Below are 19,104 nucleotides of genomic sequence, written 5' to 3'. Positions count from 1 at the left end.
ATCATGCACCTACGGATAACTCGAAACAGTGATCACTAGTCTCTCCTCCATCTTTAAAAGTCTCCATAGTTGTCTTGATAACAAACACTGCTGTCAGCTCTAAGGAAACTCCGCCTCTGCTTTCATCGGATTGGGCGCCAAAAAAAGACACAAAAAAGACTGACATATTGAACTTTTCTCGCTCAGAGATGACTTTTTAAAAAAGGTGGTTAGACGTGAGGCAAGCATGGCGCATAAGTAGCATGCAAAACAATCATTGCCATTAGAAATCCATTTAAAAAGGAATGTCTCGACGTAAAAAGTGTGTTCGGTGTGATCAAGGGTTTAGGAAGGGCGTATAAACTTGAAAGGATAAAAAAAGTAAAAATTATAAGATAAAAAACTTCCTTACACTCTAAAAAAACAAAGCTGGGTTGTTGTAAAACAATGTGGGGTCAAATACGGACAAACACAACATTAGCCGCGTTTCCACTATCGCGCCTAAAGCGAGCGAGCCAGGGCGAGCCAAGGCCAGTCGCGTTTCCACTATCACTTCCGGGGCGTAATCGGGCCAAAGCGGGGCTTCCTTGGGGCCAACGTCCGGCCTTTTTCGGCCCGCCAAATACCTTGGGCCAAGGAGGGCCAACTGGGTCTTCGGGGCGGGGTTACGTACAAAGGTGGAGTTTTCCTGTCAGGTAAAGAGCGGACAAGATGCTTTCTTCCCTTACACTTGTTTTGCTATCGCGCTTGATCAACTCACTAAGAAAAATCTGTGTTCGAAGTAAATGCCGCCGAACTCGAATGTCCTTATCCAGGGATCGCTGTCTGGCCTTACACCAACAGACCACAAACAGTAAAAAAGCAATCGCTTCGGTGTTCTCCATCTTCCAGCTCTCGTAGTGATGCCAGGTTGTGTTTGTGGTTATAATTTGAGTTTTTTGTTCCCGCTGAAGTGGGCGGGTTGTGTGACGGGTTGTGTGACGTTTGATTCGGGGGACGTTCTGGGGGCGGTGTTTGCGTGACGCGCTGCGAGCAACTAGCCCGACAGTGGAAACGCGACATGATTTCGGCCTCATTTCTCAACCTCCCGGGCTATTGGCCCGGCCTGGCCCGATTAAAGCCCTGGCACGCACTGGCCCGATAGTGGAAATGCGGCTATTGGGTTAAGTTTTCCAATGAAATAAAAATTCAATTCATCTTTATTTCTATAGCGCTTTTACAATGTAGATAGTGTCAAAGCAGCTTTACAGAAAAGAAACTGCATCAGTCCAGTTTTCAGGGTTGAAGTTCAGTTTAGTTCAGTTCACTGGGGTTTAAATTGAAGTTTAAGTGAAGTTTTCAAACTAATTTCGAGAGGAGCACGTGATATGATTGACTGCAGCTGGCCACTCATCTACATTCACTAGTTAGCCAATCAGATTAACCCCAACTCACTATAAGTAGCCTAGCTAGAACTACTCTCTTATCTTCGTTTTCCGAAGAAACCCCCCATCCACCCCTTCTCCTCCTTTCTTCCTTTACCACGGGGAGCTCTCGAGAACCACCTGATCTCGTACTCCCCTCATATGCCCTATGGACCAAGCGGGAGCCCTGGGCTCACCTATCTCCGAGCTCAGGGTTCTCTCCCGGGACAGCATGCCAAACCTGCTAACAGTTGTCAAACAATATCTAAGTGTGAACTCTTGAAAGGAAGAAACTTCACCAATTGACAAAAGTGAAGGCAATTTTTAACCTAAAGGTTGGATTTGGATTTGAAAGTGTAGTTGGTTTCACAGGTATCTTTAAGACATATTTCACCCATTTTTCTAAATGTCTTCCTTTTCCACGTAAGAAAGTTAGTCAGACGGAATTTGTAATGATTTGATGGCGAGTAAATGATGACAGAATATGCATTTTCAGATGAATTATCCCTTTATGAAGCATTATGAATGGCCGGTCTCAAAGTTGTGACTGAAACAAGTGGAAACGTTTAGCAAGCACCACAGAACGCCTTGCTGGAAAGAAAAACAGAAAATGGTGGTGCTTTGGGGCAGGAGTTTCACACAGTAAAAGCAATGGTACCTGCTGATCTTTCAGAGCGGCTCATGGAAATGTTCAGACATGTGACGAGGGAGGCATATAAACAGGTTTATGTTTAGAAATAATGTCACAAGAGACTAGCTGCAGTTTGACACACACACACACACACACACACACACACACACACACACACACACACACACACACACACACAAAGCGCGCTCTTTAAATAAATAAATTAGATCTAAGTTAGTTCCTTTAAGTTAGTGTTTACTGTAAGTCTCAGTCAGAACCAGAAACTGCGTGACTGTCATGTTTTCAACACTATAAATATTGAGTCAAGGATCAATGTTCAAGGGAGTTTAAAAGCCAACTTTTAAAGTGTTAATTATCAACTAGAAACATGTGTGCAAATATAATGTTCGGGAATTTTTCCTGTTCAACTTTAGACATACTTTTTTTGTGCATTCAGCAAGAACAGAGACATCTACCGCCTATCTTTTATTTCTTCTAGCAGAAAAACAAATTAGCCCTCTTTAACAGCAATATTTGCAATAGCATCCAAATAAAATGGAAAACAAAATAAATTATTAAATATTATAATTATAGAAATAGTTTTGGAGATCATTTCAAAACACTTCACCCATTTTAAAGTCAAATGTTTCAAAAATAACAATCACATTTTTGTCATTAAACCTTCAAAGTCCAATTTATGTGGATTGTGCTGTATTAAATATACCTATATTTATTATAGATATGAGGCGAGTCGGGTGGCGCAGTAGGTAGTGCTGTCGCCTCACAGCAAGAAGGCTGCTGGTTCGTGCCTCGGCTGGAGCCGTTGGCTTTTCTGAGTTTGCGTGGGTTTCCTCTGGGTGCTCCGGTTTCCCCCACAGTCCAAAGACATGCGGTAGGTGAATTGGGTAAGCTAAACTATGAGTGTGTATTGATGTTTCCCAGGGATTGGTTGCAGCCGGAAGGGCACCCGCTGCGTAAAAACATGTGATAAATTGGTGGTTCTTTCCGCTGTGGCGACCCCGGATTAATAAAGGGACTAAGCCAACAAGAAAATGAATGAATATTATAGATATATATCTTATTATATATCACTGTAAACAACTCTCAAAAATGAAGTTACAAAAATGATCTGACAACAATTTGTCCCTTTCTAATTTAGTGGCTAATCCTATAAATAAGAGATGTTAGAGGTTACGGTGCTATATCTCAGGTGCACTTAACCACTAGGCTATTGCCGTTGACTAAAATAAGTATTTTTTGATACAAATTAAGTCATATGTAGTCACCACTTTGCAGTCCACAATACATAAAATAGTTATGCATCCTTGTTATAACTATTGTACATATTGCCAGAAATGTGGCTAATTCAAACTATTTAGTTTGTATGAAAGTGTACAATTTTAAAAGCAGGCATGCCACTAAACCCTACCCTCATGAGAAAATTATACTAAAATGTATGAGTGAGACATTACAAACTAATACATTAAATTACATTGAGATTTGCCACATGTGTTTTTATATTATAAATCACTGATAATGTGTCTTAAAAATTACAAGCAAGAAAATAATCATTTTAGAACATTTATTTGTATAAAATGTATGAATATATGTAAAAATATATGAATAAAATGTAAAAATATATGTTTTAGATGTTAAATGAGGGCAACACGGTGGCTCAGTGGTTAGCCTCACAGCAAAAAAAAGTCACTGGTTTGAGTCCCGGCTGGGTCAGTTGTCATTTCTGTGTGGAGTTTGCATGTTCTCCCCCACAGTCCATGCACTATGAATTAGATACTCACTATAAAAATTACAAACACAAACTAAAAATTGGCCGCAGAGTGTGTGTGTGAATGTAAGAGTGTGTATGGGTGTTTCCTAGTACTAGCTTGGGGCTGGAAGGTCATCCGCTGCGTAAAACATGCTGGAATAGTTGGTGGTTCATTCCGCTGTGGCGACCCCTTATAAAGGGACTAAGCCAAAGGAAAACAAATGAATGAAATGTTGCAATATGTGTAAGGTATGTTTTTACTGACCTATTGTCTTTTTTACAAATAAGATTTGTGAATACACTAACAATTGCTGGGTTGTTTTAACCCAAATATTTTCAAACCGAACCACTGGGTTAAACTACAAAGAAATTAACCCAATAGTTGTGTTTGTCCTTATTTTATCCCAAAAATGGGTTGAAATAAGCCAGCATTTTTAGAGTGTGTTAACATTCGTATTTGAAGACATTATAAATAGTTCACATACTAAATACAGTGATACTTTAAAATAATGGACAATTCATGTATTTACTAACATGAGCTAAGTCTGACCAGTCTTGTACAGCATTTATTAATTATAGTTCAACGTTTACTATTGCATTATTATGGCATATATTAAGGCACTGAAATAACATGATCTAACCATGAACAACTTTAATTTTAATTACTTAACATTAACAACGATGCACAGATACTCCAATCAATCGGCCAGAGATCGGTATTGGCTGATAGTCACATTTCATGACTCAATCAGTGCTCGCTAATCTGGCCGATCTCATAAACCAATCGCAAGTGTTTCCTTATGTTTACAAGCAGTGGAAGACGCATGTGCGCATCTATATATTATACATCAGCAGCTACAACATGTGAGGAAGTAAATTATGTGGGTGTGAGGGAAAATTCAATTCAATTCAATTCACCTTTATTTGTATAGCGCTTATACAATGTAGATTGTAGATAGTTTAAAGATCACTACTGATGGCCCGTTTCCACTGAGTGGTACGGTACGGTTTGGTTTGGTAAGCTTTTATGGCCGTTTCCACTGTCAAAAAGCTTACCGAATCGAACCGTACCGTACCACTTTTGGCCCGTTTCCACTGAGTGGTACAGTACAGTTCGGTTTGGTTTGGTACGCTTTTATGGCCGTTTCCACTGTCAAAAAGCGTACCGAACCGAACCGAACCGTACCGTACCACTTTTTCGGCACCCTTTCGAAAGGGTACCAAACACGAGAAAGGGTACCAAAAGGCGGAGCCACACGCGCAGCTGAACGCTATTGGTTTACAGAGATACGTCATTCGATTACGCAACAAGCCAGAATGAAAACAAAAAACCCGCCATGTTTGAAAAACACAGCGAGAGATTTTAGCGGAATTATATATACATATAATAACGAGCCATGGTCGATCTGTGCTCAAACAAACCTTGTCGTCATCTTGATGGACAGCCATAAAGCCAAGAAGAAGAGCAGATTTACCCTGTGCCCCGTAGTTTTTTACGAGCCAGTCTGAGGCGCGAGCGGTTTCGCTTTCTTGTTAGCGCTCGCCGCGCGTCTAACATTATATCTGAAATAACAAACTTCTTGAGCTGATGATAATAACCTGCGCTTGATTATTGATGTGCTTTTGAAACCCGATCCTGTCAGACACTGACAAACGCGAGAGTGAAGCGTGAAGAAACAAAGGAGAAGCCGGAAAAAAAGGAGCACATTAAATACGGGCGAAATGTCTACTTTATGTAGTTCTTCTGTAGTTGGGAACATATCGGAGACTGTAAGGGGCTGTATGTGTTTATATATGTTCATTTATTAAGTTATTTAATATAATTACAGACGTTACAGTAGGCTGTTTCGCACTGTCATTGATCTGCAGTTATAATCAACTCATGTTCATAGAAAAGTTAGTAATAAACATTTCTACACAAGTATTTATGTGTGTAAAGCAGCTGTTTTGTGAAAAGTGCTTCTCATATGATATGTGAACGACCCATACAGCTTTATTGTAGACATTTCCTCGAGCTAGAATGACGTCGACTGAAACTTTTTGTCATACACCACGGCCACCAAAAGGGTACCCTTGTTAGTGGAAACGCAAGCCTGATAAAGGTGACCCGTACCAAACCGAACCGTACAGTACCAGTCAGTGGAAACGAGCCATTTTTCGGCACCCTTTCGAAAGGGTACCAAACACGAGAAAGGGTACCAAAAGGCGGAGCCACAAGCGCAGCTGAACTCTATTGGTTTACAGAGATACGTCATTCGCTTACGCAACAAGCCAGAATGAAAACAAAAAACCCGCCATGTTTGAAAAACACAGCCGACGAGCCAAGACATTACAGCAGAATGATATATACATATAATAACGAGCCATGGTCGACCCGGGCTCAAACAAACCTTGTCGTCGTCTTGATAAACAGCCACAAAGCCAAGAAGAAGAGCAGATTTACCCTGTGCCCCGTAGTTTTTTTACGAGCCAGTCTGAGGCGCGAGCGGTTTCGCTTTCTTGCTAGTGCTTGCGCGCGTCTAACATTATATCTGAAATAACAAACTTCTTAAGCTGATGATAATAACGTGCGCTTGATTATTGACGTGCTTTTAAAACCCGATCCTGTCAGACGCGAGAGTGAAGCGTGAAGAAACAAAGGAGAAACCGGAATAAAAGGAGCACATTATTTTTCAGCAAACATGAACAAAATGTCATGTATAACTAACTTATTATCTTCACCTTTTAGGCTAATATGAACTGGGAATGACGGAATTACTCTCTAACAGAGGCTACATGTGCTGCTGAAGATTACAGACACAGATAAGAGGTTTTCACTGACTGTGGGCTATATTTTGGGTTGTTTTGAACCTAAATACCGGCGAAATGTCTGCTGTGTGTAGTTCTTCTGTAGTTGGTAACATATCGGAGACTGTAAGGGGCTGTATGTGTTTATATATGTTCATTTGTTTATTTATTTAATATAATTACAGACGTTACAGTAGGCTGTTTCCCACTGTCTTTGATCTGCAGTTATAATCAACTCATGTTCATAAAAAAGTTAGTAATAAACATTTCTAAACAAGTATTTATGTGTGTAAAGCAGCTGTTTTGTGAGAAGTGCTTCTCATACGATATGTGAGCGACCCTTACAGCTTTATCGTAGACATTTCCTCAAGCGAGAATGACGTCGACTGAAACTTTCTGTCATTCACCACACCCACCAAAAGGGTACCCTTGGTAGTGGAAACGCAAGCCTGATAAAGGTGACCCGTACCAAACCAAACCGAACCGTACCAGTCAGTGGAAACGAGCCATGAGAGTCCAAACACTGAAGAGCATATCCAACGATGCGCAGCTCTACAGATTCCAAACCATGCAAGCCAGTGGCGACCTCAGAGAGGGAAAAAAAACTTCACTAATTGGCGAAATGAAGAAAAAAAATCCTTGAGAGAAACCAGACTCAGCTGGGCACAGCCATTTTAATTTCTCCGCTGGCCAAACGTCTTGTGCAGAGCTGCAGTCTCAGCGGCGGAGGCTGGAAGCTGGCCTCAGCGAAGACTCGTCTGTCGCTGGAGCGTCATAGGAAAATGTGCTTTATGCAATGGTAAAGTTATATAAAGCTTAAAGCATCTGAATGTGTACTCGGTACCTGCTGCAAAAATCCTAATCGGAGCATCTCTATAACAAATACTGTAATACACTTGTTTTTTACTTTAAATAAAATGAGTAAACCGATTGCTTTTAAAGTGATTAAATGGCTTAATTGTAGATAATTGAGTTGCTTTAAACGATTTGCATTATTATTTTTAATTTTTAATAAGTAAAGTCAACTTATTGCTTGTAAGGCAATGGGTTTATTTGGTTTATTGTTTTAAAGTAAAGCAACTAATCGCTTTTTACAGAGCAAACTAGAACTCTAATTTTGTTCATCCGAATGCATGGCAAACATCCCAAACAGAGCTTCTATTTAAAGCCTAACCCAGATCTCCAGAGCTTTAACATTTGCACCCCGGAGCAATAACATTTTCCTCTGAGTTTTTTCTCCTTTCCCTCTCTCTGTTGGTGACTAATGCATATAGCGCTACTCTCCGTTTCTGGAAGCTGTGAGAATGTCATTAGTTGCTAAAATACAAAACAACAAACACCAGAAGGGCCAAGCAGCCTGTGGATAATGTGCTGGGAGTGAGGAGCGCAATGTAGGCCTAGCAGTTTGGAAAGTCTTTGTTTATCAAAGGCAGTCATGTAAAACCCTGGGGTCTGGTCCCACAGCACTAAGCTGCCATTCAGAGCCTCTGTGCTTATTCTGGATGTAATCTCGCTTTAGCTCTACCTATGCTCTCTAATGTCTGCGACCGAGAAGGCTTCCTATGTCACTCAATCCCTGGACCTTGTCACATGTAATCCACAGTAATTGATTTCTCTCTCTGTGTGTGTTTGTGTGTGTACTTGCTTATGTGGTTTATGAGGACACAAATTTATATACGGGCATGTGACAGCTTTTGTTATTTCTGCACAGAATTTGGTAAAAAAGTCTGCAGATTTATGCAGAATGATTTTGATAGTAAAGTAAACATAACACATGAAGTTAAAATAATAATGTTTTAACTTTTATTTATGAAGTTTCAATGCAATTCCAATTAGAACCACTTGTGCTGTAAACAAAGTACATTTCTCATATAATATATCCACTAAAAAAAATTAAATATTACTTTACAAACTAAATTGTACATAAATCATATAAACATTTGCATATTATTGAATAATATTACTGAAATTAATATAAAAACTGAATAAATGTATACTTTACACACATTTACATAAGTAAATAGATAGACTCAATATTGGCCAAAACATTCAAGTGCTTTTTCACAGTATCAAATACACTCAGTGGTCACTTTATCAGGAAAACCTTACTAGTATCGGGTTGGACCCCCTTTTGCATTCAGAACTACCTTAATCCTTCATGATATAGATTCAACAAGGCACTGGAAATATTCCTCAGAGATTTTGGTCCATATTGACATGATAGCATCACGTAGATTTGTAAGCTGCACATCCATGTGAATCTCCCGTTTCACCACATCGCAAAGGTGCTCTATTGGATTGAGATCTGGTGACTGTGGAGGCCATTTGAGTACAGTGAACTCATTGTCATGTTTAAGAAGCCAGTCTGAGATAATTCGCGCTTTATGACATGGCAAGTTATCCTGCTGGAGGTAGCCATCAGAAGATGGGTACACTGTGGTCATAAAGGGATGGACATGGTCAGCAACAATACTCAGGTAGGCTGTGGCGTTGACACCATGCTCAATTGGTACTAATGGGCCCAAAGTGTGACAAGAAAATATCCCTCACACCATTACACCACCACCAGCAGCCTGAACCAATGATACAAGCCAGAATAGATCCATCTGAATTCTGACCCTACCATTCGAATGTCGCAGCAGAAATTAAAACTCATGAGACAAGGCAACATGTTTCCAATCTTCTATTTTCCCATTTTGGGGAGCCTGTGTGAATTGTAGCCTCAGTTTCTTGTTCTTAGCTGACAGGAGTGGCACGCGGTGTGGTCTTCTGCTGCTGTACCTCAAGGTTGGACGTGTTGTGCGTTCAGAGATGCTCTTCTGCATACCTCGGTTGTAACGAGTAGTTATTTGTGTGAGTTTAGATAATTTGGTTATTTGATAATCTGCTTATATATGGTGGTTATTTGAGTGGCTGACGAGTGGTCAGCCACAGCCATATTACTCTGCAGCCCAAGACTGGTTACTCACAGAAGCTAAGCAGGGCTTAGTCAAGGCTAGTCAGTACCTGGATGGGAGACCACATGGGAAAACTAGGTTGCTGTTGGAAGTGATGTTAGTGAGACCAGCAGGGGACGCTTAACCTGTGGTCTGTGTGAGTCCTAATGTCCCTGTTAAAAGTAAAGTGGACACCATACTGCCAATGGGTGCCGTCTTTCGGATGAGACGTTACACGAGGTCCTGACTCTCTGTGGTCATTAAAAATCCCATGACACTTCTCGTAAAAGAGTAGGGGTGTAACCCTGGTGTCCTGGCCAAATTCCCTCTAAGCCCTTAACCATCATGGCCTCCCAATCATCCCCATCCACCTAATTGGCTTCGTATCCATACACAATAAATGCATTATATAAATACACAGTAAATTATGTATGGTTGTGCGTGAAAATCCCAGTAGATCAGCAGTTTCTGCAATACTCAGACCAGCCCGTCTAGTATCAACAACCATGCCAAGTTCAAAGTCACGTAAATCACCTTTCTTCCCCATTCTGATGCTCGGTTTGAACTGCAGCAGATCGTCTTGACCATGTGATTGGCTGATTAGAAATTTGCGTTAACGAGCGGTTGGACAGGTGTACCTAATAAAGTGGCCCGTGAGTGTACATTATGCTTATGGAGATTCCTCATATCACTGTGTTTGTGAGAGTGCTTGTTTATCTGGTTTATGAGGACACAAGTTTATATAATGACATGGGTATGACAGAGTTTGCGAACATGTTTTGCTAATTCTACGCAGAATTTTGTTAAAAATCTGCGGATTTCTGTATAATATATCTTCTGAAAACTGTATTGTACATAAATCATATAAATGCTTCCTTATTGTTCAATACTATTACTGAAATTAATATAAAAATGGAATAAATGTATATTTATTTGTGGGGGCACTGGAGGGTTACATTTTTTTAAGAGAAAGTTTTGTGCGTCTATGTTTTATGTCTTTATATCCATTTGTTGTTGTCACTATGTGAGTTTTTTGTGTGCCGCTGTTATGAAATGAGGACTCTTGACTGCAAACCAAATCTACCTTCGGCTATAAATAAAGTAACATAACCTAACCTATTTTACACACATTCACAGAAGTAAATAACCAGAATCAATAACGAGTCAATTAATAAGCAGATTTTACAGTATAAAATACATTATTCTTATGGAGAGTCCTCAAACCAATGTGTGTGTGCGTCAGGAGTCTGTACTCAATGGCCTCTCTGTAAACACACTATTATACAGATTAACATTCACAATCAAACAAAGGAAGTAGTTACATGTTTGTCTGAACGTCAACACAATCACTAACAGATTACGATCTCGGTGTACCCGACTGTCCTTGTGCACACACACACACACACCTGTTTTAAACTCCTGCATATTCGTATTTATGGTGCTCTTCTGATGGCATTTGTGGTGGTATTTTGTTCTGACAGGAGACTGAAATGGCACACAGGAGAACAAAAGCGTTTTGGAGACGGCACAGAAGAATCAGTGACAGATTAAAGAGTTAATCCTCTTGAGTATCTGTGGCTCTGACACTCCGCGTCAGGCTGAATTTCTTTCAACATCATGCAAGACAATAGAGGAGTCAACAGTACAGATATAGACCTCATGTTTCAGACAGGGACAGACATGCAGACTATAAAACACACAATCGCACACACATACACACACTTGTTTATATATCCCAGTGGGGACTCTCATAGATGTAATGCTGTTTCTACTCTACAAACTGTATATTCTCTCCCCCTATCCAAACCCTACCCCTAAACCAAACCCTCACAGGAAACAGTCTGCATTTTTACATTTTCAAAATATCATATTTCTGTGATTAATAAGCATGTTGATCCAGGGGGACCTCAATTTAGTCCCCATGAGTCTGAATGCATTCAATTTTAAGTCACCACCATTATATAAAGACAAGTACACACAGAGATGCAAAGCTTTAGGCGACTTTCTATTTCATTAAATAGTTAAACAAAAAACAAATCACTGAGAAAACGCACCATGGTTTTACTTCAATTTTGGACACTGTATTAAAGGGCACCTATGATGAAAATCATCTTTTGTAAGCTGTTTGGACAGAACTGTGTGTAGGTATAGTGTGTCCACAGTCATATTGGGGTGCTATAAATCTCTTTTTTTTTTATTTCCTGACGTTAAAATAGGATCCAAATCCCTCCCGTTGCCGTATGAGTGACGTATGACGTATGAGTGCAGTTTTCCCCACCCACCAAATTAATTGACAGCTGCATATTAACATGTCTCTGTAGTAACGCTTATAATCATATCCACAAGACAGGACATGCACAAAGGAACTGGGATTAAAAGATCCGTTGAGCTCTCTGTGATCATCAATCATCATCAAATATGATCAAGAATGAGTTTTACAAGGTTAAAATGTTTTAAAACAGTGCATGTTTGTAATGAATTACAGCGATTTTACCGTCTTTACTTTATCACCACTGCCGCATGTCAGCACAATTATAAAAAGATGCTTCAATCCTGGTTTGTTTACATTAAATCAGGTTTATTTTGTACAATAGCATAATGGATATCCATACAGCAGTGGATATTAACGTGTATCCTGTCACGTGTATCCTGTGCAAAAACAGTGCAAAGTTAAATGTGCGCACTGTGTGTGTGTGTGTGTGTATATGTGTGTTGTAATGACATTGTGTATGACTCATCGTAGCAGAAAGGCTTGAATTAACTCCACAAAAAATACATCAAATAATCATTGGGAAAGTTCTTACTGCAGTATTTCTCACAAACATAATATGAGATCTGCTTCCCTCATGTCTGTCATTGTACTATTTATTTGACGCAGCCATTGAGGCACACTCTGACAGGCACGTGGGAACGGTGGGCGGGGAGGACCAGCATTAAAGTCACAGGCAACAAAAACAGCTACAGTGTGTTCAAAGCAAAAAAATCCCAATATTCTAAAAGGTATAATAAATAATCTGATGCGTGTTTTGAGCTGAAACTTTACAGACACACTCTGGAGACATAAAAGACTCATATTAAATCTGGAAAAAGGGGTAAAATGGTGCCATTTACAAAAATAATGTTTTCTGGCATTCTTATGAACCTGATTGTTCAGTTTCATATCTATTTATGTCTTTATTAGAAATAATGCAAGTTAACCCATTTGTCCTACTGAAAAAAAAACTGTTTCCTAAACCCAGCAGTTTTCACAGTTTTAGAAGATTATGATATTTCTTTTAGAGAAACACAGAAGAAATTTTAGAATTATTTCTTGCATAAAATCTAATTTTATTCTGTGGAAATTGATATTGCAAATAGACCCAAGATATTAAGAGTTTTTAAAGATTTGTTTTCTACTTATTTATTTACCTATTTATTTTATTTTTTATGGGGTTTTTCACCTTTTATTGGGATAGAACAGTGGAGGTTACAGACATGAAAGCATTGGGAGCAGAGAGAGGAAGGGTCGGCAAAAGGATCTCGAGCCGGGAATCGAACTCGGGTCGTCGTGAGCATCACAGTGCTATCCGCTTGTCAAGTCATGACGTATGGAATACTGTTTCCGGGTCCAACCCGCTACTCATTTGAATTGAAAAAATATTCGTTTAAGATCCCTTTTTAGTCATATCACACATTAAAGTGATTTTTAAAAAATAAAATCATGGTGTACACAACAGTCTCTAGACCTGCTGCATCACAAACACCAATGTTTTAACTATTTATAAAAAATGAATCACTTTTTGGCCATCTGATATTAGGAGTCTCCCCATAAAGTTTGATAGAGCACTTGGATCCGGAAGCTGTCGCATGACCACATACTTAACAAGCGGATATGTCAGCACACTTACCCACTAGGCTATTGGTGCCTACTTATTTACCTATTTATAATACAATTGTTTAGAATTGACTTTAATCTAATTTGCCAATTTATTTAGTTATATTAATCTAATCTTGAGCATTTATATAATTTGAATTCTTCAATTCTTTGTTTAATTATTCAATAATAATTGTAGTTTTTTTTTATTGGTTTTTCACCAAATCTTTTCATTGGTCTTAAACAATCCCACTATGACTCCCACTCTTCAGCTAGTTTTATAAGAATTTTAGGTAGTTAATTTAGGGTACAACTGAACCAGCTGAGTAAAAACTCATCAAAGTCTGTGAGTCAAGCATAAACCGATTTAAACCATAAAACATATTAGGCAGAGCCTAAACCATAGTTAGATTAATCCAACCAATGAGGAGCCATTCATGTTTATATCTTATGGTTATTATGGTCTAGAACAAATGCCACAGATGAACTGGTTTCTATGAACAAACACAAAACAAAACAAACATTAGGCTGATGATTATTATTTAAAAATGTTTACCTTTATGTGCTCTGAAAGAGATTAGGAATGAAGCCTTTCGATAAAAGCTCCCCACTAATTCATTTATACTGAAACGCACATGATCTTTCTCTCAATTAAATTCATACTTGCTTTACTGGCATGACAAATATTACCAATGTATTGCCAAAGCATGTGTAATATTTACATTGAATAGAACATGTGAAAATGAAGTAGTGATAAAGTAATAATTATAGGCCTATAAATAATAATGAAAATAAAAACATGGTTACATATTGCCAAAGTGTACATACAGTAGTAAGGGAAAAATGTCAACATAAATAATAGTATAATAATAATAATAATAACAACAATAACAATAATAATATATAAAGGAATGTATACAGCTATATAATAATAATAATAATAATAATAATAAACAAAATAAAATGTAATAATAATAATATAGTAATTAGCTGTACAATTTCATTAATTTTCCTTCAGCTTATTCCATGATTTATCAGGGGTAGCCACCGCAGAATGAACCACCAACTACCCTGGCACATGTTTTACTCAGCGCATGCCGAAGGAAAGTTAACAAATAAATGAAGCTGTGCATTTAATCAACATTTTAAGATTAAGTTCATCTCTATCTCAATTCAGTGTTAATTAAATCTTACTTTATTGGCATGACAAATAAATTACATAGAAGTAGTGTTTAAAAATAACAATAATAATAACGCAATGATAATAAGCAGTATATTTAACAATCAACATTTTAAGATGAACATCTCTCTCTGTCTCTCTTTCTCAATTCAACTCAAACTTGCTTTACTGGCATGACAAATGTACAGAATGTTTACTCAGAATAGAACATATAACAAATGTATTACATAGAAGTAGGCCTAGTGACAAAAAAAAAAACCCCCAATAATTATTAGCCTAATAATAACAAAACATAAATAAAATAATAATGCAATAACAAATAGTAATAAAATTTACATTTAACAATCAATATTTTAGGATTTATTTAATCTCTGATTGAATTCAATCTTATTTTATTGACAAGACAAATAAATTACATACTAGTAGTGATATAAGTCTAATAATACAATAATAATAAGCGGTATATTTAATTATCTACATTTTAAGATTACTCTCTCTCTCTCTCTCCCCCCGCCTCTTCCTTTAACTGCTGGGGGCGTGTGTTCATCCGCGCACACACATACCGATCGACATCGCGCCGTTTTTATCTGCCTCACCAGCTCCGGTTTCCCCCGTTCAGCCTTTTCCCCCGTCAACCACCGCCATGTTTTTCTGAGGCAGGATGACAGCAGAGAGCGAGTGCAGACGAAGACGGATAAAAGACTGAAACCCGTCGTTTTACAGCATTATTTGACCACACGACGGTCTATTTTTTACTGCGGACTCGCGCGGAACTATTTTCTCGGTACATTTGCGAATTCCAAGGGCTGAATTGTAGTATTATTTTGTTTTTCTATGGCGTAGGCACATTTTGTCCTAATATATATATCCTTTTTTATTCCAGGATGGGAGGGGGTCCTCCCACATAAATATAAAATCCAGAAATTATCATTTCCTTGAAGTTTATACCATGAAAAGGCAAGAAGTGAGAAGCATTTCTGAAGAAGAAGCGATTCCTGTCTGCTTTTAACTACCTCTACTGGCGAACATACAGGAATAACCAGACGAGCGATCAACTGCTTACCACAAGTCACCTGCTGTCAAAACTTTGTTTCTTAAAGCAAACTAGACCGAAGAAAAAAGAAACAACTTTTAATCTAAAGTGAAGAGAACACATTTCAAAGATGACGGGCAACATCCCTGTTGACATGGTAAGAATTTACCCACTTTAAAGATTTCATGGCGTTTACATTAAATGTTAGTTCTTTCTTTGACAAACATGAATCAGTTTCTATTCACCATTTTGAGGGATGTAAACAAAAACAATGGTCCCAACATATTTCCTGTTTTACATTTTTAATTTCTACAGCTTCCAAGAATCCAAAAAGAGCCACATATTAATAAATAATATTATGATAGTTGCTTTAGCATGACGTTATGATTGAATTGCCTCTTGTTACAGCTAAGAAATAGTTTCATAACAAGCAGGACATGTTCATGGACCAATGACATGACCACATTGAAATGGTTTCAATATCACTGATCTGATAAATTAATAAATCTAAACTCATAGTTCATAATTTTTTGTTGCTTACTCTTGTACTAGTCACCATACTAATACCGACAATCCATTATTCAATTGTTACTGGTAACAAATTGCAGTGTTTTACTAGACAAGAATGGATTAGATTTTAATAACAGTTACTACAGTTTATTAGTTACAGAACTAATCAATACTAGTACCCTAGTCTGGAACTAAACTAGGAAGGTTGCCAAACATCTAGTTAAATATAGTAGAATTTAATAAAATATAAAATTTCTTACCTTGTATCAAATAAATAGTACATATTATTGGGATTTTGACTATTAGAAATATTGAACAAACACCAGAAACTAAAGGTTAGATTAAATGTTTTGGTTTCTTACTAGTAAATTGGCTTTTTTTATTAATATTTACTGGTTACTTACTAGTGACGTCCTTTAAAAACAAGTTATAGTTAAATGAAAGTGTTTATTGTTTGCCAAAGGCAAAGGTCAGCTGACTCATTGTAAGTTTTTCATATTGATCAATCCCGGACAGAAGTGAAGGGCTGTGTTATTAAATGCCTCGGATCACTTTTTGCTCTTCCGGCAATAACCCCATCAAAATTCCACCTCTATCAGGAAGGGCAGTAGTGTAAAGATATCCTATCTGATGGCTTACAGTGCTTTTCTGGCTGATAATAAGGAAGTGTGATCGGGGAGACTTGAAAACACACCGTCTTGTTTGTGAAACTCGAAAACACCCCAGAATGTGAATCAAAGCGAATAATCAAACCAACATTTGAATCTTGCTCTCCAGGGGGATGATGTCATTGGCTTTGTTTAATCCCCATTGCATGCTTGTGAAATGACATTTTCAAGCTTTGCGCTATGATGTAAGGCTATAATAGATTGAGACTTCTGAACCCGTGGGTGGTGGTGGTAGTACTGCTAGTACTTACCAGTGTCCAGAAGGTCGGTGGTTTGGCTTCAAGGACGTTGGAAATCAGCTTATAAGCAATAAACTTCTGTCGTGATTGTGTGTGAAAATATTGAAACTAATATCAAAACAAATTGGAGCTCCTTCTATCGCTGCCAGACTGTTACACTGTGTCCCAGTGTGCTAGTCAAGCATGCTTTGGATATGCCAAACAGCTGATCTGGCTGTCAAACTCGAGAGATGCCAACACTCTGACATTGCAGAGACTCTGTTTGATGTAATGTACGCCGAGGGCTGATGTGCTTGGCCTTTACCATGCACATTCTCTTGTCCTTCTGTTTCTCCATTCAGTAGCACTGCAATGTAAATCTGGCCATCAGAAAGGCTTCCTTGGCAACTTTATGTAATAAAAGAGCAACGGCATGTGTTGATTGATTGATTTTTTTTTAGAGGCAAAAATGTTAGCCGACCCTGATGATGACGATGCATCTCTTGACGTCTACAGCAGGAAAGGTTTTTCTCATACTGTGCAAACGAGGAGGACTGGACAGGGATCAAAGTGTTATATTATAGCTAGCACAAAGTCAGATATTGATTATGTAAGCTAGAGTTAGAAGGTTTTTAATGTTGTCATCAGAGCTTGAAATGAACATTTTGTCACACTTGCCAAAAGCCGGAGAATAATTTACTGCCCATAAACATATTTTTTACAGACTATAAAACTGTGTTTGCATTATTAAAAAAATTGGGCAGAACAAATGGATGAAACACATTTAATTGCAATTATTGTTATTATTAATTATAATAATAGTTATAATAATAGTTATAATAATAATAATAATAATAATGCAATCAAATTCTACAATAAATACTAAAAATCGAAATATAATAATAGAATAAATTATTATTTTATATATAAACTGTGAAGTTACGGAACTATTAAAGGTTGTTAAAAAATGTCAATGCATTCAGTGCATTTATTCATACAGTATATTTACAATGCACTCTTTTATGGGCTGTTTACACCTGACAATTCATGTGTTTTCTCTGATCTGATAAATATATAATTGGTAAAAATGGGTCCATTTACATTCTGCAATATAAATGTGTCTCTAAACAGATATGATTCCGATCTTCAAATCCTGTTCTATATGCAAATTTAACTACGATGTCAACTAAAGTTTCAGCATACAAAGGGTTTCAGATGTAGACTACTGGAGGCTTCGTACTTGGTAATAGGCATGGGCCGGTATAAGAGTCTGATTTTATGATAATCTTGGATAAAAGCATCACGGTTTAACAGTAATGTGATTACTGCTCTAAACTATGGTCTTTTTAAATGTCTGAATAAAAAACTACTTTTCACCCCCATAGAACACAATATATTTTATTTTAAGAAACATTTATGTTGATTTGGAGGGTTCTCTTCTGCTGGAGATAATGTTGTCCTTAAAAACTAAATAAAATAGTAAAAAAAGAAAATTACATATATTGTAGGAACGGTATAACGGAAAATTTAGGCGGTTTTAAAACCTTGACTTTTCCAGACCAAGGTAAACCTTGAAACCGGTTATCATCCCATGCCTACTTCAAAAGCACACAAGGCCAGGCTCCACAATTATTGTTATTATAGACTATCTGTGAAACATAATTTTTAATGAAGACATCATTCAAAACTTTAAAGGGTATAGATACATTTGTGTATAACCTACCATCCCAAAAAACAAAACGCTGTGCATTTATAAACAAATAAAATGCTATATTTTCTATTAATTTTCTTCTCCATCTACTGATAGGCTACTACTGGAGTGTGACGCATCCTTTTGTTAATGCTGCCACTTGATATTATTACAATGTATATTGATATCAATACTAGGGTTGGGTCGATAGACGATGCCATCATCCATCGCCGGTGGATAGACATCACGATGCTGAGCCGGCATCGCGATTCTCTGCCCTGCCCCTGTCGCAGCAGCAACCTGCTTGTGAAAAATACACACTTAGGCTCAGTTTACACTAGTACGTCCATTTTAGAATGAAAACGATCCACGACCACACTGTGTTTTACCTAGCATTTCTGAATAGCTATCCTTTCACATTATACTGCTGAAAATGCACATCACATGA

General features: G+C 37.8%; 1 protein-coding gene across 1 annotated transcript in view; it reads left to right on the top strand.

Moving 5' to 3' along the window:
• The first annotated feature begins 15,094 nt into the window (after nt 1-15,094).
• The window catches only part of ubl3a (ubiquitin-like 3a), a 43,316-nt gene continuing 39,306 nt past the window's right edge, over nt 15,095-19,104 (top strand). Inside the window, exons 1-2 of the mRNA XM_056466666.1 lie at nt 15,095-15,321; nt 15,421-15,727. Of these exons, the coding sequence (XP_056322641.1) occupies nt 15,701-15,727 (27 nt within the window). The 5' untranslated portion in view covers nt 15,095-15,321; nt 15,421-15,700. The remainder of the gene's footprint in view (nt 15,322-15,420; nt 15,728-19,104) is intronic.

Source organism: Danio aesculapii, chromosome 10 (assembly GCF_903798145.1).
Source record: "Danio aesculapii chromosome 10, fDanAes4.1, whole genome shotgun sequence".
In the NCBI taxonomy this organism is placed as follows: domain Eukaryota; kingdom Metazoa; phylum Chordata; class Actinopteri; order Cypriniformes; family Danionidae; genus Danio; species Danio aesculapii.
Note: the sequence above shows the minus strand (reverse complement) of the source record. Positions and strands in the feature narration are given on the sequence as shown.